Source organism: Pristiophorus japonicus, chromosome 1, assembly GCF_044704955.1.
Source record: "Pristiophorus japonicus isolate sPriJap1 chromosome 1, sPriJap1.hap1, whole genome shotgun sequence".
Classification (NCBI taxonomy): domain Eukaryota; kingdom Metazoa; phylum Chordata; class Chondrichthyes; family Pristiophoridae; genus Pristiophorus; species Pristiophorus japonicus.
The window spans coordinates 281395928-281420172 of record NC_091977.1 but is presented as its reverse complement, the minus strand read 5'-3'; the positions used below and the strand labels follow the sequence as shown (position 1 = coordinate 281420172).

The window sequence follows — 24245 nt, the reverse complement described above, 5'->3', positions numbered from 1 at the left end:
AGTGTTGGCCACAAGCTCAGCGCCGGGTCGCGCCATTGATGGTAGATGGCCTGAAGCTAGGTTGGGGGGCAAGCATTAGGAAGATGACTTCCAAAGTTATTTTAAAAGATTAAAAGTTGATGAAGGTTGCCAATTTATTTCAAAAGTTTCTAAGAGTTGCTAAAACATTTTAAGAAGTTTCTAAGAGTTGTTAAAAATCTAAGATATAAATCAATAATAGATTATAAAAGTTTCCCCAGTTTAAAAAGTTTCTCAAAGTTGTTAAAAGTCAAAGATGTAGGTTAATAATAAATGTTTAAAGGTATTTTGGATGAGAGTGTAAAATTTAAGTTTTAAAACTTGTCAGTCTCCGGCTCAGCTGCTGAGGTTGTGCCGCGCCTCCGATCGATATCCTGCTGAAAGTAGAGGGCGAGCCGGCCTGAAGGTGCCAGTGTCGGTGGTCTGGGCGCGGCTGGTGTCCCTGGAGCTCCGCTGGGCTGGAGTCCCTCCAATCTCGGTGTCTCCGCTAGACTGGAGCCCCTGCTGTTGGTGTCCCAGCCGGGCTGGAGCCCCCGCCCCCGCCCCCGTGGTTTGTGGAAGAGGGGAAGGAAGGAGCTTACAGCCACGATGAGGGTTCTGTCTGTGGTGTACTTTATGCGAGTCCCTTCGGCCGGGGACAGAAGCAGCTGGTGCAGAATCCCTTCGCCAAGGACAGAAGAATTCCCAAGGGGACGCCAGGAGAGCAGGGGCTCCAGCCTGGCTGGGATACCACCTGACCAGTTGATTGATATCTTCCTGCAGTCCGCAGCTTTCTTCTTCATTATCAACCACACAGCCTATTTTTGTATCATCTGCAAACTTCTTAATCATACCCCCATATTCAAGGCTAGATCATTGATATATACAACAAAAAAATATATATCCAATCTATAAATATCAACATAGCCCCTCAGACTTGTGACGATTGGAAACGACAATTGTACTAAAATCTCCTGAGCAGAATAAGTTTCTACGATCCGTCACTGGGCTGAAGACCTTTTTTGTGTTGAGTGCTTGGAAATAAGGCAATGGGAACTCTCTTTCAAGCAATGCAGAGTACAGAGCCCAGCACCATGGCCCTGATACTGCTCTTCCAGCAATTATCACATGGTGACAAGATAGAATACAAGTTCTCCTCAACAACTTACTATTGAACAACCTTAATGTAAAGTCCATCCCAATATACTTCACAAGTAAGCATGAGAAAAACCAGGGAGGGAGAGGTTGGGATGGGTGATCAAAAGCTTGGTCAAAGAGATGGGTTTTGAATGATTTTTTGAAAGGAGGGGATGGGGTGTGGAGGAAGTAAAGAAGCAAATAGATTCAGGAACGGAATTCGAAAGTGTCAGACACAAGCAACTGAAGACTTTGCTGACCATGGTGAGGTGGCTGGATGTACAGAGGTGTGGAAAGGGGGAGGGGAAGAGAGGAGAGGAGGAAAGGGAAGGTGTCCCTGCCTCTGTACTTGGCTTAAAAACTGTTACATTTCTGACTTCTTCCAGTTCTGACAAAAGGTCATCAACCTGAAACATAGGGCCCAAGTTTCCGATATCTATGAGAACAGCGCACCTCCGAGAGGCCCACCTATTTTGTAGAATGAAAAGTGCACCAAAAACTTACCTCATGATTCTCCAAGTGCAGCAGGCCTGTTCAGCTGTCAGCTCAATGCAGCACAACAGCGGGGAGGAGGGGGTGGAGCTACAGTCCTGGGCCAAAAAGTGTGCCGGCAGCTGCGCGCTTGCGCAATGGAGTCTGCGCGTGTGCGCAGTAGCTTCTGGCCCTCAAATTCTGTGTGCGTATTGCTGCTGGCTGCATGGGAGGGGCCCGAAGCACACCGACCCGAGCCCTGGCCCAATGGGCTCCCCGCTGCAACGAAGGCTGACTGGATATCTCCCAAGGCAAGAAATATTGGAGGGGTTTCACAGTGGAGGAGAAAATCACTGGCCAAATGAGCTCCCTCATCGCGGTCAGAGTGCCGATTTCTAGCCTGCAGCACGCAGTCCCTAGCCCTGGCCAGGTTCCCAAATGGGTAGGTGAGGAAGGAACTTTTTATTTTTTATTTATTGATCATTTATTATTGATAATGGTTCTTTATTTAAGTTAGTTTGGAGTAACTTTTCAGTCCCTAAACTTGCAAAACAGGCATAAATGGTTGGTAATGTCCCCGTTTGAAAAAAAAACCTGAACTAAAATGAAAGTAAACTAACTCACTAGAACTGGAACAAACTAAGTGCCAAGAATTGCAATTTCTAAGACACTCCAAACAACTCCACCCAAAACTTGGGTCCACTGACTCGGTTTCTCTCTCCACAAATGCTGCCTGATCCACTGAGTATTTCTAGTATTTTCTGTTTTTATTTCAGATTTCCAGCGTAAGCAATAGATCTTTTACAGAATATATCACACAAACACAGAACACAAGTTTAACGAGGAAAACGCAGAATCTTTAAGAATAATGCAAAGAGCTCCAAAATGAGAATATATATTTAAAATATACCTTAATAGGATAGAAAGTAAGGCTATTTGCCAGGTAAATAACCTATTTTGATTCGTAGAAAAGGCAACAATAAAAGCCTTGGAAAAAAAACAATTTCCCTGCCAACACATTTTGCTGTTCGGCTCAGTTGGTCATCAGAGTCAGAAAATTGTGGGATTTGATCTAAGCGGACACTTCAGTGCAGTCCTGCAGCATTGTTGGAACGACCACCTTCATGAGGTTTGATTGAGGCCCTATCTACCTGTTTAGGTGGCTGTTAAAGAGCCACTGGCACTATTCAAAGAGCATACAGATCCCCTCGTCAACAATCGCCCCCTCAACCAATAAAATATTAACTGGTTATTCATCTTACTACAGATCCCACAACAACTATCACTGCATTTTAAACTAATTAATTGTATGAAGCACTTTGGGGTGTGATGAGATGCAAATCTTTGACTGCAATAAAAATCTAAAAAAATAAAACTGACATAAAAAGATGGTTAATCTGAAAATAAAGTGCAAGCATCAACATACTGATGTAAGTTTACAACAATACTTAGTGCAAGTGCAGTTGGAATTGTTCTGATGCATGGCTGACTGATAGCATAATGGAATCAAAAAATTAAACTAGAGTTTAACTTTATTAAGCTCCTACTATTTTTATTTGTTTGTTTACGCACAAAAGAACACTGAAATCAAGTTACATTCTTATATAAACCGCACTCAATTTTCCCTGCATAGATCAAAGTATAAACAAAATGCAACATTTCTTGCATGATTCAACATATAAACAGTATGATATACGACAGAATTATACTGAAGTAGAATAATTATCATAGCAAACTACAGAATACAAACACAATCTTTATGCATGTTGCCTAACAAAGTACAGCATTCCATGCAGTTACCTTGAATATTACTGCTGTAAACTAAACACACTGGGTTGAAAATCTACAGCACTACCAGCCAATTCTACAGGAGTTCATCAGAAGGGCTTTAAAATGGGTCTTGGCCTTATGTCAAGGATTCTGGGGGTGGGGGCTGGCCTTCAAAGAGGTGGAGCCTCCACCTGCCCCAAAGCCAATGACACAGAAGGGGGCTGGGCTGGGGACTCCCAATGCCAGGAAGATCAAGCGAGACCAGCAAATGGCTGACGTGCGGTCCAACTGGGGTTCTGGCCATGACTCAAACCTGAATTCCGAAAGAGTAGCCAGATTTTCTATCTTCTTTGCACACATTTCAGCCCCCTTACAAAGGAGATCAAGAGAGCAGTTATCCCCTAGGGGTTGGGGGGGGGGGGGGGCGGGAGGCGGGAGAGGGGAAAGAGTGGTGGAGAAATAGAAGATCCAGCACCCTCCCAAACCCTGATACCAACACTGCAGTTAGTGGTTTCTTTTGGTCAGTTGTTCCCCCATCAGCATTGAAGGACAGAGCCTCTCCTAGAAATTTCCCAGGTGGTCAGTGGTGGAGTTTCCCAGTAGGTAGAAATCAACAGTTAAGCCAGGATGCAGCTGTGTTGCAATGTAATCTTCTTTATCAATGATAACAACAGTTACCATTTGAAGTACTTCTTCGGAAAAGACATATTTCCATTCAAAAAAACTTCTCCTTCCCCCTCCCCCCCATATCAATGTGGATTTTCCATTTCTTCATAATGTAGTTTTAGATTTAATTGATGAAACCCCAGGTACAAACAAAATGGTTTGCGTTAGAAAAACTATCCACATCTCATGATGGCTATTTCTTTTAAACTTTGAAAAGAATAAAGTGATGAAGTAAAAATATTTCTTCAACGGACAAGGATATGGTTTTCCTAGAAAGTCTTTCATGCCTTATTCTGTAAAATGGAACTTCCCTTCTCACAAAATCCCAGCACGCAAATCACACCTTCATACAGATTTTCAAATGATCTGCAAACCGGGGGATATGACTGGGATATAAGTTTTTATGGTACTCGAGAGGCCTAAAGTAACTCTCAGACTGGAATTATTCTGTTCAAAGGCAGCCAAGAAAGTTCTGCTACATCAACTCATCAAAAATAACTCTCAAGAAAAATATATTCCAGTGAGGAGGAAAGGGTGCAAGAGAAAAGAAAGCCATCCTTGGCTAACTAAAGAAATAAAGAACGGTATCCGATTAAAAACAAGGGCATACAAAGTGGCCAAAACTAATGGGAGGACAGAAGATTGGGAAGTGTTTAAAAGCCAACAAAGAATGACTAAAGAAATGATTAAAAAAGGGAAGATGGACTATGAAAGTAAACTAGCATAAAATATAAAAACAGATAGCAAGAGTTTCTATAGGTATATAAAAAGAAAAAGGAGCGGCTAATGTAAATGTTGGTCCCTTCAAGGACGAGACCAGGAAATTAGTAATGGGGAACATGGAGATGGCAGAAACTCTAAACAAGTATTTTGTATCAGTTTTTACAGTAAAGGACACTAACAATATTCCAAAATGAATAGTCAAGGGGCTATGGGGGGGGGGGGGGGGGGAGGAACTTAACACAATCACAATCATTAAGGAGGCGGTGCTCAGTAAAATAATGGGACTTAAGGCAGATAAATCCCCTGGACCTGATGGCTTGCATCCTAGGGTCTCAAGAGAAGTAGCGGCAGGGACTGTGGATTCATTGGTTGTAATTTACCAAAATTCCCTGGATTCTGGGGAGGTCCCAGCAGATTGAAAACTGCAAATGTAACGTCCCAATTCAAAAAAGGAGGCAGACAAAAAGCAGGAAACTATAGACCACAGTTAGCCTAATATTTGTGGTTGGGAAAATGTTGGAGTCCATTATTAAAGAAGCAGTAACAGGACATTTGGAAAAGCAAAATTTGGTCAGGCAAAGCCAGCATGGATATATGAAGGGGAAGTCATGTTTGACAAATTTGCTGGAATTCTTTGAGGATGTAATGAACAGGGTGGATAAAGGGGAACCAGTGGATGTGGTGTATTTGGACTTCCAGAAGGCATTTGACAAGGTGCCACACAGAAGGTCACTGCACAAGATAAAAGTTCACAAGGTTGGGGGTAATATATTAGCATGGATAGAAGATTGGCTGACAAACAGAAAATAGAGAGTCGAGATAAATGGTTCATTCTCTGGTTGGCAATCAGTAACAAGTGGGGTGCCACAGGGATCAGTGCTGGGACCCCAACTATTTACAATCTAGATTAACGACTTGGAAGAGGGGGCTGAGTGTAACGTAGCCAAGTTTGCTGACAATACAAAGATGGGAGGAAGGGTAATGTGTGAGGAGGACATAAAGAGGCTGCAGGAGGTCATAGACTAAGTGAGTGGGCAAGAATTTGGCAGATGGAGTATAATGTTGGAAAATGTGTGGTCATGCACTTTGGCAGAAAAAAAATCAAAGAGCAAGTGATTATTTAAATGGAGAAAGATTGCAAAGTGCTGCAGTACAGCAGGACCTGGGGGTACTTGTGCATGAAACACAAAAGGTTAGTATGCAAGTACAGCAAGTGATCAGGAAGGCCAATGGAATCTTGGCCTTTATTGCAAAGAGAAAGGAGTATAAAAGCAGGGAAGTCTTGTTACAGCTATACAGGGTATTGGTGAGGCCACACCTGGAATACTGCATGCAGTTTTGGTTTCCATATTTAAAAAAGGATATACTTGCTGTGGAGACAGTTCAGCAAAGGTTCACTAGGTTGATCCTGGGGATGAGGGGGTTGACTTATGAGGAAAGGTTGAGTCGGTTGGGCCTCTACTCATTGGAATTGAGAAGAATGAGAGGTGATCTTATCAAAACGTATAAGATTATGAAAGGGCTTGACAAGTTGGATGCAGAGAGGATGTTTCCACTGGGGTGGAAGACTAGAACTAGAGGGCATGATCTGAGGATAAGGGGCCACCCATTTAGAACTGAGATGAGGAGAAATTTCTTCTCAGAGGGTTGTGAATCTGTGGAATTCACTGCCTCAGAGAGCTGTGGAAGCTGGGACATTAAATAAATTTAAGACAGAAATAGACAGTTTCTTAAATGATAAGGGGATAAGGGGTTATGGGGAGCGGGTGGGGAAGTGGAGCTGAGCGCATGATCAGATCAGCCATGATCGTATTGAATGGCGGAGCAGGCTCGAGGGGCCTTATGGCCTACTCCTGCTCCTATTTCTTATGTTCTTATGTAAAGCAGTGTCAAGTTTAGCAGATTGCGAAATTGGTGAGATTTAATATTAAAACTTTTCTTTTTGTCACATAGACTTGTTTGTAAATCTAGAAAGCAATTACACCAGTCAAAACATATTCAAGGATTAAGCTATGTAATAAAATAGCCCGTTTGACTTGTTAATCAACACCCAATGTTGTGCCATTAAACAGAAGCAGCATTACTGGCACACTGGTTTCCATAATAAACAGGAGAAATATAAATTTTCAAATGCATTCTCACTGTTCCATTTCCTTTGGTGGAAAGGAGTTGATGCAACAAGACTTCTGCATTGTAAGTGATGCAAGGAGGCAGGATAACAAGCATCACCCTGCTTTTGAACAAGTAAAACGAGCTGCCCACATTTTCTGACACTAGCAACATTGGCAGATGCACAAAATAATTATTTCAGATTATAATCTGAACAATAATACTGCCCTCCTAATACTGCAGTAAAAACATACAGGACATCAACCTTGCTGTGAAAGACAGAACACAACAGGACAAGAAATAGAAATTGAAATTCCAAACAGGATTTAATATGAACTTCAACTCCTTTTCAATTTTCCTCACCTTTCAATGTTCCCTCCACCAACACACACGCACAACTAGTTTACAAGGGATTGGAATGAAGCTGGCTTTTAAATATTAAACAGCTATGCACAGCTACAATAAATGGTATTTGAAATAACAATTATAGCCAGTTGATTAGATGACTGCAATGGTCTCAAATATTACTGTACAAAAATGTTTCCACTTACAACACTCTAGCTTTCTACTTTAAGAAAACCTACAGCAATTTTAAAAATACTATAATAATTCAAAGGAACTACTACATAGTTAATCAACTGGTTATAATTACCATTTTAAAAGACCACTTAAAGCAGCAGTCACGAGTGTTCCAAGAACAGTTTAAAGTCAGCTGCATTGCTGGGCTCTGCAAACCTCCCTTCAGCTATTTTCACATTCCCCCAAATGCCTCTTTAGGCTTAACGAGAAACAATGCTATCGCCCAACTTTTCAATTGTCAGTGCAGATTGAGGCCCCGTGAACCAAATCAGAGGTGCTCCACATTTCCTTGAAATGAAATGCATACAAATTTCAGCCACAGAAAGAACACAACCTTTGGTCACACAGTCCAACCTCAAAGATATACAGTAAAGATTGCAGCTGACTACACAAACCAGAAAATAGATGTTGGATACAGACTTATTTTCAGTGTTCTCTGCACTTCTATTGTAGGGCATCTGAATTCAGTTTACAAGTCACTCATTCCTCCAGGTTCCTTTAGCTTCCCTTTCTCTTTTTCTGGTGCTTTTTTGTAGATCTCAATTGGCCTGTATTTTTTTTTGTCCTGAAGCCTTACTTCAGAATCTATCATCCCCATATTCACATACCGTCAGAGTTCTTAAAAGGTAATGGAGTCAAGCAAAGGCGCAAGCAAATGCAGCAGCCCAGTCTTGAAACAGGCCCTCATCAGAGGCCTTTCAAATGGTTCCCATACCACTTTATTGTGAATACAACACACATAGTGGGGCAGACAACTATTGGCTGCACTTAGACTGGCTGAAAATATAAATGTTACCAAGTATGAGCAGGCAACCATTGATGAATCTCAGCAAACCTTAAGCAAAATGCTTTAAAAGGAAAGTAACCAGTATCAGGGCAGGAAGGTGTGCGAGGCTGGAATCCAATATCCAGGATCACGATCAGATCAGATCGAGAAAAAGAACACTCAATTTTGAATACTGGAAGCTCTCACCGAATATAGTCTCATGACTCGCTCAGATTGATACCTCAGTTTATGTGCATGGTGCAGCTGTTTGCTAAGGTCAGCCATACAAAAGATTTATGTCGACAATTAGTAATTAGTTGCAAACCAGGCATTTACTTTTTTAATACTGAGATAAAGGACAAGGTTGACGATGTAATATTGTTGTTCTTCTTCCAACCACATTAGCTCCATATGAACTTTTCCTTCAGAATCTTTATAATCAATGGTTTGCCTGTCGCCCAGGTAGCTGTATCTTATGGCAGATGTACAGGCTGATTGCGTAGCTACAGGCGAGCTTACACACCAGAATGGTTTCTCTGCTTCATCCAGAACCGTCACATCCATTAAGCAACAATGCTGAAATGAAATTTAAATTCAATGTAATGCTAAACAGAAGGGCGACAACTTAAATCCAATCACTAAGAATAACAATTTAGTAATGTTTTTCCAAGCCTATATTGTGAAAAATACCAGCTTCATTTCTGTAGTACTACAGGAAAGCTGGACTACAGTACATTTTACAATTCAGTATACCTCACGGCTCCAAGTCCCTTGCAGTCAATCAGGTGAATTTATAATGGGGAACAAAGAAATGGCAGACCAACTGAGCAAATACTTTGGTTCTGTCTTCACGAAGGAAGACACAAGTAACCTTCTGGAAATACAAGGGGACCGAGGGTCCAGCGAGAAGGAGGAACAGAAGGAAATCCTTATCGTCAGGAAATTGTGTTAGGGAAATTGATGGGAATGAAGGCCGATAAATCCCGAGGACCTGATAGGCTGCATTTCAGAGTACTTAAGGAAGTGGCCCAAGAAATAGTGGATGCATTGGAGATCATTTTCCAACAGTCTATCGACTCTGGATCAGTTCCCATGGACTGCAGGGTAGCTAATGTAACACCACTTTTTAAAAAAGGAGGGAGAGAGAGGGAATTATAGACCGGTTAGCCTGACATCAGTAGCGGGAAAAATGTTGGAATCAATTATTAAAGATGAAATAGCAGCGCATTTGGAAAGCAGTGACAGGATCGGTTCAAGTCAGCATGGATTTATGAAAGGGAAATCATACTTGACAAATCTTCTAGAATTTTTTGAGGATGTAACTAGTAGAGTGGACAACGGAGAACAAGTGGATGTGGTGTATTTGGACTTTCAAAAGGCTTTTGACAAGGTCCCACACAGAGATTGGTGTGCAAAATTAAAGCACATGGTATTGGGGGTAATGTACTGACATGGATAGAGAACTGGTTGGCAGACAGGAAGCAGAGAGTCTGGATAAACGGGTACTTTTCAGAATGGCAGGCAGTGACTAGTGGGGTGATGCAGGGCTCAGTGCTGGGACCCCAGCTATTTACAATATATATCAATGACTTAGATGAAGGAATTGAGTGTAATATCTCCAAGTTTGCAGATGACACTAAGCTGGGTGGCGGTGTGAGCTGTGAGGAGGATGCTAAGAGGCTGCAGGATGACTTGGACAGGTTAGGTGAGTGGGTAAATGCATGGCAGATGCAGTATAATGTGGATAAATGTGAGGTTATCCACTTTGGGGGCAAAAACATGAAGGCAGAATATTATCTGAATGGTGGCAGATTAGGAAAAGGGGAGGTGCAACGAAACCTGGGTGTCATGGTACATCAGTCATTGAAAGTTGGCATGCAGGTACAGCAGGCGGTGAAGTAGGCAAATGGCATGTTGGCCTTCATAGCGAGGGGATTTGAGTATAGGAGCAGGGAGGTCTTACTGCAGTTGTACAAGGCTTTGGTGAGGCCTCACCTGGAATAGTGTGTTCAGTTTTGGTCTCCTAATCTGAGGAAGGACGTTCTTGCTATTGAGGGAGTGCAGCGAAGGTTCACCAGACTGATTCCCGGAATGGCAGGAGTGACATATGAGGAGAGACTGGATCGACTGGGCCTGTATTCACTGGACTTTAGAAGAATGAGAGGGGATCTCATAGAAACATATAAAATTCTGACAGGACGGGACAGGTTAGATGCAGGAAGAATGTTCCCGATGTTGGGGAAGTCCAGAACCATGGGTCACAGTCTAAGTATAAGGGGTAAGTCATTTCGGACCAAGATGAGGAGAAATTTCTTCACCCGGAGAGTTGTTAACCTGTGGAATTCTCCACCGCAGAGAGTTGTTGATACCAGTTCATTAGATATATTCAAGAGGGAGGTCTTGCTGCAGTTGTACAGGGCCCTTACAGCTAAAGGGATCAAGGGATATGGAGAGAAAGCAGGAAAGGGGTACTGAGGTGAATGATCAGCCATGATCTTATTGAATGGTGGTGCAGGCTCGAAGGACCGAATGGCCTACTCCTGCACCTATTTTCTATGCTTCTATGTAAATATGCTAGCCTAAAATCTGCGAACAATTCTGCGGACCTGAGTGTTCCTTGTATACGAGTCACTGAAAGTTAACATGCAGGTACAGCAAGCAATTAAGAAAGCAAACGGTATGTTAGCCGTTATTACAAGAAGATTTGAGTATCAGAGTAAAGATGACTTACTGCAATTATATAGGGCCCTGGTGAGACCGCACCTGGAGTATTGTGTACAGTTTTGGTCTCCTTACCTAAGGAAGGATATACTTGCCATATAGCGAGTGCAATGAAGGTTCACCAGACGATTCCTGGGATGGGGGGATTGTCCTATGAGGAAAGATTGGGTAGACTCGGCCTATATTTTCTAGAGTTTAGAAGAACGAGAGTGATCTAATTGAAACATGCAAAATTCTTACAGGGCTTGACTGGGTAGATGCAGGAAGGATGTTTCCTCTGGCTGGGGAGTCTGGAGCCAGGGGTCACAGTCTCAGAATAAGGGGTCGGCCATTTAGGACTGAGATGAGGAGAATCTTCTTCACTCCGAGGGTGGTGAATCTTTGGAATTCTCTACCCCAGAGGGCTGTGGAGGCTCAGAGTATATTCAAGACAGAGAGCGATAGATTTTTGACTATGAAGGGAATCAAGGGATAACAGTGCAAGAAAGTGGAGTTTAGGTAGAAAATCAGTCATGATATTGAATGGTGAAGCAGGCTCGAGGGGCTGAATGGCCTACTCCTGCTCCTAATTCTTGTGTCCTTATAACTCTCCAGCCTGCTTCCCTTCTGCATGAGGAGACAAAGCACATGTTGGAGTTCAGTTTCATCCCTCTGGTAGTCATCCAAGTGCCATTCCTCGGGTTGAGAATTGGTAGACTCTTCAAATGATAGCAGTGCCCGATAGCGGTCAGCCTTGGCTCCCTGGTAGCACGGTCGCTTGAGTCAGAAGGTCTTGAGTTCAAGTCCCATTCCAGAGAGTCAAGCACATAATCCATGCCGCCACTCCAGTGCAGTGCTGAGAGCTTGCTGCATTGTCAGAGGTGGCGCCTTTCGGATGAGATGTTAAACTGAGGCCCCGTCTGCCCTGTTGAGTGGATGTAAAAAATCCCATCGCACCAGGAGCAGGGGAATTCTGCCGGTGTCCTGGCCAATATTTCTCACTCAACCAACACCATTAAAACAGATTATCTGGTCATGTGGCTCATTGCTGATCATGGGAGCTTGCGGTGTTCAAATTTGCTGTTGCATTTCCCTGCATTACAACAGTGACTACACTTCAATAAGTACTTAATTAGCTGTAAAGCACATTGGGAGATCCTGAGGTAGTGAAAGGAGCTATATAAATGGAAGTTATTTTCTTTTCTTTTACTGTATTGATCGAATATCCACACAGCAATCACTGGACAGCAGTCAAGGGGAGGAGCTCAGACAATTGCCCATCACTTCAAGAGTGGAGGATATTCCTAAAGCTGAACAGCAAACCAATTATGGCATGATAAACAGGACATTATTTTTCTTTTTAAAAGTTTACCTTAATGGCCCAGAATTTGCGGTCAACAGCAAATTGAAGCCGTTCACCGCTGACCCCAAAGTAAGCTTCGCACAAAGAGCTTTATGTCGAGAATTTCGGGTTTTCCAACGTTGAATTCAGATCAATGGAGTTTTGTGGGGATCCCCTTGTTCGAGCTGCTGTGATGTCAATTGACTGTCGAAGCAACCAATCAAAATGCAGAATTCTCACAGAGAGTGAACAAGGAAGTGAGTAAGCTCTTAAAATTGTAACTTTTTAAAAATAGTAAAGAGGGCAAAACAAAGATTGGGGCCCATGGGGAAAATTAAAATTAGTTTTTCAGGGCCACAACCTTTGTTTAGCAGTTAATACGCTGTTACAATCCCAGTTACACCTAATCCCTTTGGGTCTAACTTTTAGTGGGGAATTTAACAGCGCAATTGCTGCAGAAGAGCCTAGATTTTCGTCAGTTTCCCTGATTTGCGTGATTTCACTGACTGCTGGCTGTGTGTGGGGGTGGGAGGGGCACAGCAGGCTGTGGAGGATCAGTGAATGGCAGACGGCAACTTCAAGATTTCTACATGGCCTGTGCCAAATCCCGAAGTTGCGGTTGGTTTCGAAGGCGGAATGAAGGCGAATGCTGCCTGTTTGCCATCATCAGGACCGCAAATTCAAGGCCTATGTGATGAATCTCATGAGATGAATCTTGATCATGTTACTTTTCCATGTGACAATTGGCAATTGACCTTATGGCATCTAGATGTGGTAGTGCTGTAGTGGTCCTGATAAATTAAAATAGTAACATGAACAAGATTTCAATTCTGATCTCATGTTGCAATGTAGCACATTGATGCACCAAAATTGGGTACCACGGAGTGGAAGAAGAGAATTTAAGACTTTCCTGAGGCCTCTACCTCAGACAAGCTAATTAGAAGGATTCTGGGGGAGAAATCCCGTCCCGGCCAGGAAATTGCGGTTACCGCCCCTCACAGGAAGTGGAGCGCAATCTCGCATAGCGCTGACACGGATCAACACCCCTCCCATTCAGTTAAAGGGGAGGGCCGATGCGCACTCTGCCGGGCCTTTGATGGCCTCCACTTGGCCACCAGAGTGGCGTGGTGCCAAGGCCGCAGCCCGACACCCAAAACAGAGTGCCGGGTTGCACAATGGCAGCCCGGACCACGCCAGAGAATTAAAGAAGGGTCGACCCGTGAGTCGGCCAAACTGTCAAGATGGCAGCGCTGGGCGCTCCCGATCTCCCTTTTAACTTTCGCCCCGCGACCCACAGCAGCCTCGCAAGGCGCTGACCAATTTCCGCCATGGGATGGAAATGGTTCAGTGGATGGCACTAAGGGATTACCGCGCACGGCGATGATATCGCCAGTTGCACGGCAGCCCGGTCACTACTGGCAGGGTGAGACGCTAGCGTGGCAGAGCATCCGCAAACTCTTGCGCAATTTCGGGGGAGCTGGTAGCACCCATCCACCCCCCGGGTGAAAACTGTTTCACACCCAGTTAGTGCCTCCCGGAAGTGCTAACAGGCGCTGCTAAAAAGGGCAATTTCAACCCTACTGATTGGAAGCCAAACACTCTTCCATCATATGGTGAGGAGAAAAAAAAAATCAGCAGACTGTTGTCTCATACCATTAAGTAGCTGGTAAGAAGCCACATGGATGGAGCAGGTTTCCTCCTATGTTGATCACAGAAGGTATGTGGCCCTGTGATGGATATGTTGGCCCTGAATCTCTGGCCTCACCGGATCCGTACGGAGTGTGTACGGACCCGGGAAGGCACTGCAAAAGCTGGTTTTCAGCGCACAATGCGCACAAAACCAGCTTTTCCAATCTGTCAAGCTGGAGCTTGACAGATCCAACGCATCTCGGCAGCCAGGACATTTGCATGGGCAAGATTGCAGTATTTACCCATGTGTTACCCAGCGGATGTCCTGAAAACTCTTGCACCTGATAAAAGCAGGTGCATAGCCTACTTTTACAAGCAAAAGAGTTTTAAAACACACTTAAAACATAAGATAAAATTTTAAAAATATTTTGGCCCTGAAATTCCGACGTTCCAGGGTCCGTACAAAGTTTGTACGGACCCAGAAAGGCATCGGAAAAGCCGGTTTTCGGCGCGCAATGCGCATGCGCTGAAAACCGGCTTTTCCGATCTATCAAGTTTCTGGTTTGACAGATCATCCACAGATCGGGAGCAAGGACATTTGTAAGTGCAAATTTCCGATATTTACGCGTAGCCTACTTTTACAGGCGCAAGTGTTTTAAAAAACACAAAAACATAAAAATAAAGTTAGGAAAACATATTTTATTAAAAACCTTCCCCACAACGGTAAGTTTATTTAAAAAAAAAAATTTAAAAATTGGGAAAATATATATATTTTTAAAGACATTAATAACTTTAATTTAAATAAATGTAGTGTATATTTTATATTTTTTTTATTAGTGTTTTGGGTATTTGAGGCTGTTTCGCAATCAATGTAATAGGAGTTTAGGACCTCACAGAACTCCTATTACTATGATACTTTACCTGATTGGCTGCCCAGAGCCATGTGACTCCAGCTCCAGGCCTGCACACATCCCGATGTACACGCGTTGCGAATCGCAGTCAGGAGAGGTCTCAGCATCAGAAAGTCAAACATGGGCAGCAGCTTAAGGTAGGTGCGTATTTTTTCTCTAAAATGCCCGTGGGAAGGAATTTCAGGGCCTTTATTATAAATTTATTTTAAAGCATAATTTAAAAAACTTTTTTTTTAAAACTGGAAGTAAAAAAATTTGTAATACTACATAAATAACTAATTTAAATTAATGTTAAATATGTAGTGTATTTTTTCTATTTTTTATTAATGTTTTGAGTGTTTGTGGGGGGGGGGGGTTTCAATCATAATAATGGGAACTCCAACTTACGGAGTTCCCATTATTATGAATGAGAACATACTTTACCTTGATTGGCTGCCCAGGGCCATGTGACTGCAGCTCCAGACCTGCGCACGTCCTGAGGCCTCAGGACCAGGAACTCGCGTGGGTGCAGCAGGAACAGGTAGGTGTGTATCTTTTTTGTAGAATCCAGTCAAACACGCGCAGGAAGGAGAAACCGGGATTTTTGGGCCATTGAGAGAAAAAGGACTTGAAATAAAAGGATTTCCAACCAAAAACAAAGCCAATTTCATCACATAAATACTAATTCTCACACCTGTATATTTCCTTTTAGGAACTCTGTATTCCAAGGGAAGTAGAGATTGCCACTGATGGTGCTGTGTTGTGATTCTTTCCTTGAACTTATGATCGTTATTCGCAAGAAGCCATTTTGGGTATATTCTGAAATTAGGAAATAGCATTCGTATTAAAATTCACAACATCAGAGTTTACCAACTTCAATGGGATATAGCAGTGATTTCGATACGAGATCCAGTCACCATATAATTAAAACTGCAATGCTCATCAGGGTATGTAGAACGTGCAGTGACAAAAATAATGCGCTTTAAGAAAAGCAGACTTTTGAGACTGTAAATGGAGATTTCTTTTTGGAAAAGTTAGTTGGTCTCGACAATTATGGCCTAGTCCCACTCATAAGAACATAAGAAATAGGAGCAGGAGTATCTGGCCCCTTGAGCCTGCTCCGCCATTCAATAAGATCATGGCTGATCTAATCCTGGCCTCAACTCCAACTCCATGCCCTCTCCCAACAACCCTTGATCCCCTTATCATTCAAAAATCTGTCTATCTCCACCTTAAATATATTCAAAGATCCAGCCTCCACAGCTCTCTGGGGTTGAGAATTCCAAAGATTCACGACCCCCAGAGAAGAAATTCCTCCTCATTTCCGTTTTAAATGGGCGACCCCTTATTCTGAAACTATGCCCCCTAGTTCTAGATTCCCCCATGAGGGGAAACCACCTCTCTGCATTTACCCTAAAGCCCCTGCAGAATCTTATATGTTTCAATAATATCACCTCTCATTCTTCTTAACTCCAATGAATATAGGCCCAACCTGCTCAACTTTTCTTCATATATGACAACCACTTCATCTCAGGAATCAACCTCGTGAACCTTTTCTGAACTGCCTCTAGTGCAATTATATCCTTCCTTAAATAGAGACCAAAACTGTACGCAGTACTCCAGGTGTGGTCTTACAAACTCCCTGTACAGTTGGAGCAGGACTTCCCTACTTTTATACTCCATGCTCCTTGCAATAAAAGCCAACATTCCATTTGCCTTCCTGATTACTTGCTGTACTTGCATGGTAACTTTTTGCATTTCCTGTACAAGAATCCCCAGATCTCTTGATACTCCCCATTTAAATAATAATTAGCTTTTTTATTTTTCCTACCAAAGTGGATAACCTCACATTTTCCCACATTATAGTCCACTTGCCAAATTTTTGCCCACTCACTGCGCCTATCTATATCCCTTTGTACATTATTTGCGTCCTCCTCACAACTTGCTTTCCCACCTATCTTTTTATCGTCAGCAAATGAGGCTATGTTGCACTCAGTCCCTTCATCCAAGTCATTAATATAAATAGTAAATAGTTGAGGCCCCAGCACTGATCCCACTAGCTGCTGATTGCCAACCTGAAATTGACCCATTTATCCCAACTCTCTGTTCTCTGTTCATTAGCCAATCCTCTATCTACACTAATATATTACCCCCAACCCCTTATCTTGTGCAGTAACCTTTTGTGTGGCACCTTATCGAATGCCTTCTGGAAATCCAAATACACATCAACTGGTTCCCCTTTATCCACCCTGCTCGTTACATCCTCAAAGAACTCCAGCAAATTTGTCAAACATGATTTCCCTTTCATAAAATCATGTTGACTCTGCTTGACTGTATTATGATTTTCTAAATATCCTGCTACTACTTCCTTAATGATGGACTCCAGCATTTTCCCAATGACAGATGTTAGGCAAACTGGTCTATAATTTCTTGCCTTCTGTCTCCCTCCTTTTTTAAATGGGGATGTTACATTTGCAGTTTTCCAGTCCGTTGGGACCTCTTCACAATTCAGGGAATTTTGGTAGATTACAACCAATACATCCACTATCTCTGCAGCCACTTCTTTTACGACCCTAGGATACAGGCCGTCAGGTCCAGGGGACTTGTCCAACTTTAGTCCCATTAGTTTGCCTAGTACTTTATCTCCAGTGATAGTGATTGTTTTAAGTCTCTCCCCCCCACCAATAGCTCCTTGATGATCAATTATTGGGATGTTTTTAGTGTCCTCTACCGTGAAGACTGATACAAAATATTTGTTCAAAGTCTCTGTCCGTTATTAATTCCCCAGTCTCATCCTCTAAGGGACTAACCTTTACTTTAGCTACTCACTTCCTTTTTATATACCTGTAGAAACTCTTACTGTCTGTTTTTATATTTCTTGCCAATTTCATAAGCTATCTTCTCTGTCTTTATCATTTTTTTAGTCGTCCTTTGCTGTTTCTAAAAATTTCCCAATCCTCCGGCCTTCCACTGTCCTTCTCAACATTGCATGCCTTTGTTTTCAATTTGATACCATCCTTTACTTCCTAAAATTAGCCAGGGATGGTTCATCCTTCTCTTAGCATCATTTTTCTCATTGGAATAAATCTTTGCTGAGAGTTATGAAATATCTCCTTAAATATTTGCCACTACTTTTCTACAGACTTACCCTTTAATATATTTTGCCAGTCCAGTTTACCAACTCTGCCTTCATACCTTTGTAATTACTTTTATTTAAGTTCAGGACACGAGTTTGAGACCTAGCTTTCTCACCTCAAAACTGAATTTGAAATTCTACCATGCTATGATCACTCTTCCCAAGAGGATCCTTGACTAGGAGATAATTAATCCTGACTCGTTACACATTACCAGATCTAAAATAGTCTGCTCCCTGGTTGGTTCCACAACGTATTGTTCCAAGAAACCAATCCGCATACACTCTATGAACTCTTCCTCAAGGCTACCTTTGCCATTTGATTTGTCCAATCAATAAGAAGATTAAAATCACCCATGATTATTGCTGTACCTTTCTTGCAAGCCTCCATTATTTCTTGATTTATACTCCGTGCTACAGAGTGGCTACTGTTTGGGGGCCTGTAGACCACTCCCACCAGTGACTTCTTTCCCTTAATATTTCTTATCTCCACCCAAACTGATTCTACATCTTGATCTTCTGAGCCAATATAATTTCTCACTACTGTACTGATCTCATCCTTTATTAACAGAGCTACTCCACTTCATTTTCCTTTTTGCCTATCCTTACGAAATACTCCTGAATATTTAGTTCCCAGCCTTGGTCACCTTGCAACCAGCCTCTGTAATGACCCATTTATTTTTATTTGTGCCATCAACTCATCTATCTTGTTACGAATGCTTTGTGCGTTCAGATACAGAGCTTTTAATTTTGTTTCGTGTATACATTCTGTCCCTACTTGTCACACTCTGGTTATCATTACCCCTATCGCTACCCTGCACTTTTGCCTTCTCCTTTCTCTTTGACTTTTTACATTTCCGCTCACCGGATCTCCCCCCCCACTATTTAGTTTAAAGCCCGATCTACAGCCCTAGTTATTTGATTCGTCAGGACACTGGCCCCAACCTGGTTCAAGTGAAGCCCATCCTGACAGAACAGTTTCCTCCTATCCCAGTACTGGTGCCAGTGCCCCATGAACTGAAACCCATTCCTCCCTCGAATAAAACTGCATTGAATTTTGCCTGATTATATTGCGGTTTATTTTTCACTCCACTGTACTCACCTGCACCCGCACTCTCCTGCTGATCAACGTGCTGCTTATGAGCAGCTTTCTTCAAGGTCACCGGCGAGCGCCGTCGCTTCATTGCTGACCGCAAAATCCGGCCATTATGGTTTCACCGCTGTTTCAGATAGGGCAATCCATTTCCTAACAGCCTGTTACATTAGAAATAATTCTCCTATCCACTTCCTTCATTCATTCATTTGGTTATTAGTTAAAACTTATGCCCTCTAGATACTGACTCACCAGCTAGTGAAAACCTACCCTCACTCCCCATTAACCTTATCAAAACCCTTCAAAATGTTGAACTTTCAGATCCCTCTTAATCCCTCACTGTGTAAGCTGTGGCTCATTGGGTGGCACTTGCTTCTCCGAGTCAGAAGATTGTGGATTCAAGTCCCACTCCAGGGACTGGAGCACAAAAAAAATCTAGGCTGACACTCCAATGCAGTGCTGAGGGAGTGCTGCACTGTCAGAGGTGCCGTCTTTCAGATGAGATGTTAAACCGAGGTCCCGTCCGCGCTCTCAGGTTGACGTAAAAGATCAAATGGTTCTATTTCGAAGAAGAGCAAGGGAGTTATCCCCAGTGCCCTGGCCAATATTTATCCCTCAACATAACAAAAAAAATTATCTGGTCATTATCACATTGCTGTTTGTGGGAGCTTACTATGCACAAATTGGCTGCCGCATTTCCTACATTAAAACAGTGACTACACTCCAAAAAAATACTGCACTGGCTGTAAAGCGCTTTGAGATGTCCAGCGATCGGTGGTCGTGAAAGGCACTGTATAAATCCAAGTCTTTCTTTTTTCTGCTCAACTGAAAATAACCCCAGTTTCTCTAGTCTCTCCTCATAACCTCTCAACTCCTTCCTAAACTAAGACACCCAGAACTGGACACAATATTCTAATGGTGGCCTAACCACTGTTGTACTGCGTAGTTCCTACCGCAATAAACAGAATTCCAATATTAATGGTTCATTGTGTTCACCACAGTTGTGGGCTTTAAGGATCAAAGCAAAAAGCGGAGGCCAGGGAAACCTAGCCTGCTCTAGCTGTGTAGGGGGAACGCAGGGCAAGGGTAAATCATTGGTGCCCCAAATATCTTTCATCAAAATATAGCAGCAATACAAACTAAGATGGAAGCCTTCTTACCTTTTCTACAGAACAGGTTATGAAAACTACCAGACATGTAGGAGCTTTTTCCGTTGTGCAAGGTAATGTGGCAATGGTAGCCATGCAGCCCAAATTCTGGGTCAATGTCGTCCAACACTGGCTCATGAGGTGGTGGTGAATAAGGGCTTTCATTTTCAAAATATCAAAAGAGAGAGAATGTAAATAAATAAAATACACACATCATGTCTAAAGGTCAGAAACCTCCCCGTACATATCATATTAACTGAGAAAGCCTTTTTAGATAGAAAAAGGGATGGGCTCATCCAACTCTCACGCTGAATAAAAAGGTTACAACTTTTCTTGATATGAACAAATATAATCTTTTTGTTAAATATGGCTAATATAAATCCTAATTTTTTATAAATCCAATGCAATTTAGATAGATGTTTCAGTTACCGAGTGCTTAACCATTTAAGTTATTTTTTTTATTGCTTTGACACACAAATGCAATTCGCCTTACCAGGTGACCGATCCCAAAGTGCACTTCTCAATGAGTTGATGGAAATGAAGACTTGCAATAATAACAGCCAATTCCCCATCCTCCTAGAACATTTAAAAGAAAAGTGTTGGTGCTGAAGAGTGCACTGCTTTAACTTTTATCTGTTGGTGTTCATAGGGGAGATCATTCTGGTGCCACTGTCATTGCATATATGTCATATAAAAAAAATGCAAAAGCACTTTGTTGCTCTTGAAAGATCATATGATGAGATAAAACATTTGGCTCTCACTTTATATTAGCTGTCATAACAAAGAACACCGCAAACACAACCACTTGTATTTATATAGCGCCTTAAAAGTAATAAAACATCCCAAAGCGCTTCACAGGACCGTTAAACAAAATTTGACACTGAGCCACATAAGAAGATATTTAGGGAAGATGACCAAAAGCTTGGTAGGGCTTAAGGAGCATCGTAAAGGAAGAAAGATAGAGAGGCGGAGAGGTTTGGGGAGGGAATTTCAGAGCTTGGAGCCTTGGTAGCTGAAGGCATGGCTGGCAAAGGTGGAGCGATTAAAATCAGGGATCCTCTAGAGGGCAGAACTGGAGGAGCGCAGATATCAGAGAGGATTGTAGGGCTGGAGGAGGTTTCAGAGATAGGGAGGAGCGAGGCCATGGAGGGATTTGAAAACAAGGATGAGAATTTTAAAATTGAGGCATTGCAGGACTGGGAGCCAATGAAGGTCAGCGAGCACAGGCTGATGGGTGAGCGGGACTTGGTGCGAGTTAGGACACAGGCAGCCGAGTTTTGGATGACCAAGTTAACGGAGAGTGGAAGATGGGAGGCCAGCCAGGAATGCATTGCAATAGTCAAGTCGAGAAGATATTTGCTGTTGAAATAACGTTGAAATCATAATTTCGATATTAAGATACTGAAGAATGTGGATAAACTCCACCAACTGGATATCTTTGGATGTTTTATACAATAATAGAAACTCAGTTGTATGTGTGAAAATACAGTCATTATGCAAGTATTTTTCTCACCCAGTACAGCTTGCTTTGCCATCGATGTAAACTCAAGTGAATAATAGATGTTAAAAGTGTGTTCTTATGACCACAACAAGCAAAAAAGTTATACGTTTAAAAAGACAGACACCTTTTCAATTTTCTCAGTTACACAATTTAATGAAGTTATAACTGAAAGAGAAGCAATTTTCTGCCTCTTTCAATATGCAGAAAGTTTTTAATTTAACAATCTGAATCCCCTTTACCTACTCTATTATACTCAATTTCTAACTGTGAGTTGACAATTATTCTCTAAATTCATCTTCAAACATTTGTATATTATGTTATTTTCAGGTTAGATTTCATTAAACCTAATATTGCTCACAATTTATATTGGCTCACAGAGTTCTGAGTCTGGGCTCCCATATTAACTCGTGACACAACTAGCGATATAATAATACAAAAGCAAAATATGCTGGAAATCTGAAATAAAAATAGAAAATGCTAGAAGCACTCAGCAGATCTGGCAGCATCTGTGGAGAGAGAAGCAGAGTTAACATTTCAGGTCGACGATGAAGGGTTGAAGACAAAGGGTGATCGACCCGAAATGTTAACTCTGTTTCTCGCTCCACAGATGCTGCCTGACCTGCTGAGTATTTCCAGCACTTTCTGTTATTATATTAGCATAGAAAATAGGTGCAGGAGTAGGCCATTCAGCCCTTCGAGCCTGCACCACTATTCAATAAGATCATAGCTGATCATTCCCTCAGTACCCTTTTCCTGCTTTCTCTCCATACCACTTGATCCCTTTAGCCGTAAGGGCCATATCTAACTCCCTCTTGAATATATCCAATGAATTGGCATCAACAACTCTCTGCGGCAGGGAATTTCACAGGTTAACAACTCTCCAACTGAAGAAGTTTCTCCTCATCTCAGTCCTAAATGGCCTACCCCTTATCCTAAGACTGTGTCCCATGGTTCTGGACTTCCCCATCATCGGGAACATTCTTCCCGCATCTAACTTGTCCAGTCCCGTCAGAATCTTATATGTTTCTATGAGATCCCCTCTCATCCTTCTAAACTCCAGTGTATAAAGGCCTAGTTGATCCAGTCTCTTCTCATAGGTCAGTCCCTCAATCCCAGGAATCAGTCTGGTGAACCTTCGCTGTACTCCCTCAATAGCAAGAATGTCCTTCCTCAGATTAGGAGATCAAAACTGAACACAATATTCCAGGTGAGGCCTCACCAAGGCCCTATACAACTGCATTAAGATCAACCTGCTCCTATACTCAAATCCCCTAGCTATGAAGGCCAACATACCATTTGCCTTCTTCACCGCCTGCTGTACTTGCATGCCAACTTTCAATGACTGATGAACCATGGCACCCAGGTCTCATTGCACCTCCCCCTTTCCTAATCTGCTGCCATTCAGATAATATTCTGCCTTCATGTTTTTGCCCCCAAAGTGAATAACCTCACATTTATCCACATTATAATGCATCTGCCATGCATTTGCCCACTCACCTAACCTGTCCAAGTCACCCTGCAGCCTTTTAGCGTCCTCCTCACAGCTCACACCACCACCCAGTTTAGTGTCATCTGCAAACTTGGAGATATTACACTCAATTCCTTCATCTAAATCATTAATGTATATTGTAAAGAGCTGGGGTCCCAGCACTGAGCCCCGAGACTCTCCACTAGTCACTGCCTGCCATTCTGAAAAAGACCCATTTATCCCGATTCTCTGCTTCCTGCCTGCCAACCAATTCTCTATCCACATCAGTACATTACCCCCAATACCATGTGTTTTGATTTTGCATACCAATCTCTTGTGTGGGACCTATATTGCATCATTATAACGATATAATAATGTTTGGGACACAAGACCCAGATCCATACTCAGCTCCATCTCAACCACTTGGTGTCTCTTCAGTGATTTCCTGATGCTATCTGCATTTAACATCAATATTGGAATAATATTTTTTCCTGTATTACCCTGTATCACATATACTTATACCCTGTATATTTAGCCCATTTTATTTATTTAGAAACCATTTTATTTTGTTACTTTTTAACTACAGTCTGGTATGACAATATCAGTGTTAATGATTCTTCTCTAGTAATCACAGATTACCATGATTATGTACTTGTATTTCCATTAAATCTGATGTTTGTTACCTTTTATAACATTGATTTTTTGTCAGTTTTAACATGTACATTTACAAATCAATTATAAGAATTTATTTCCAAAATATATTAAATATTGTACAGAAAATGTTAACATTTTGGGACACTTCTCAATAGCATTATCTTAAAAGTATTGGATGTGGTTTGGGATCATTTACAACTTGCTTTTTCTGCAAGTTTAGAAACGCTTATTTAATTTTTGTAAAAGATGCTAATAAATACATTTCATAAATACTGAATAGGTTGACATGTTTTTAAAAAGAATTTTAATACTAAAACAATCTCACAGGTCTGACGAAGGGTCACCGACCTGAATCATTAACACTGTTTCTCGCTCCACAGATGCTGCCTGACCTGCTGAGTATTTCCAGCATTTTCTGTTTTTATTTCACTAAATTACTTTATATTTGTGTGTGTAATGCACAAATCAA

At 42.1% G+C, this 24245-nt stretch overlaps 1 protein-coding gene across 1 annotated transcript in view; it reads right to left on the bottom strand.

The window, feature by feature from the left end:
• Nucleotides 1–2454: 2454 nt before the first annotated feature.
• fbxo15 (F-box protein 15) overlaps nt 2455–24245 on the bottom strand; it is a 90284-nt gene continuing 68493 nt past the window's right edge. Inside the window, exons 7-10 of the mRNA XM_070888465.1 lie at nt 20647–20729; nt 20166–20311; nt 15474–15598; nt 2455–8794 (exon numbers count right to left, since the gene is read on the bottom strand). Of these exons, the coding sequence (XP_070744566.1) occupies nt 8525–8794; nt 15474–15598; nt 20166–20311; nt 20647–20729 (624 nt within the window). The 3' untranslated portion in view covers nt 2455–8524. The remainder of the gene's footprint in view (nt 8795–15473; nt 15599–20165; nt 20312–20646; nt 20730–24245) is intronic.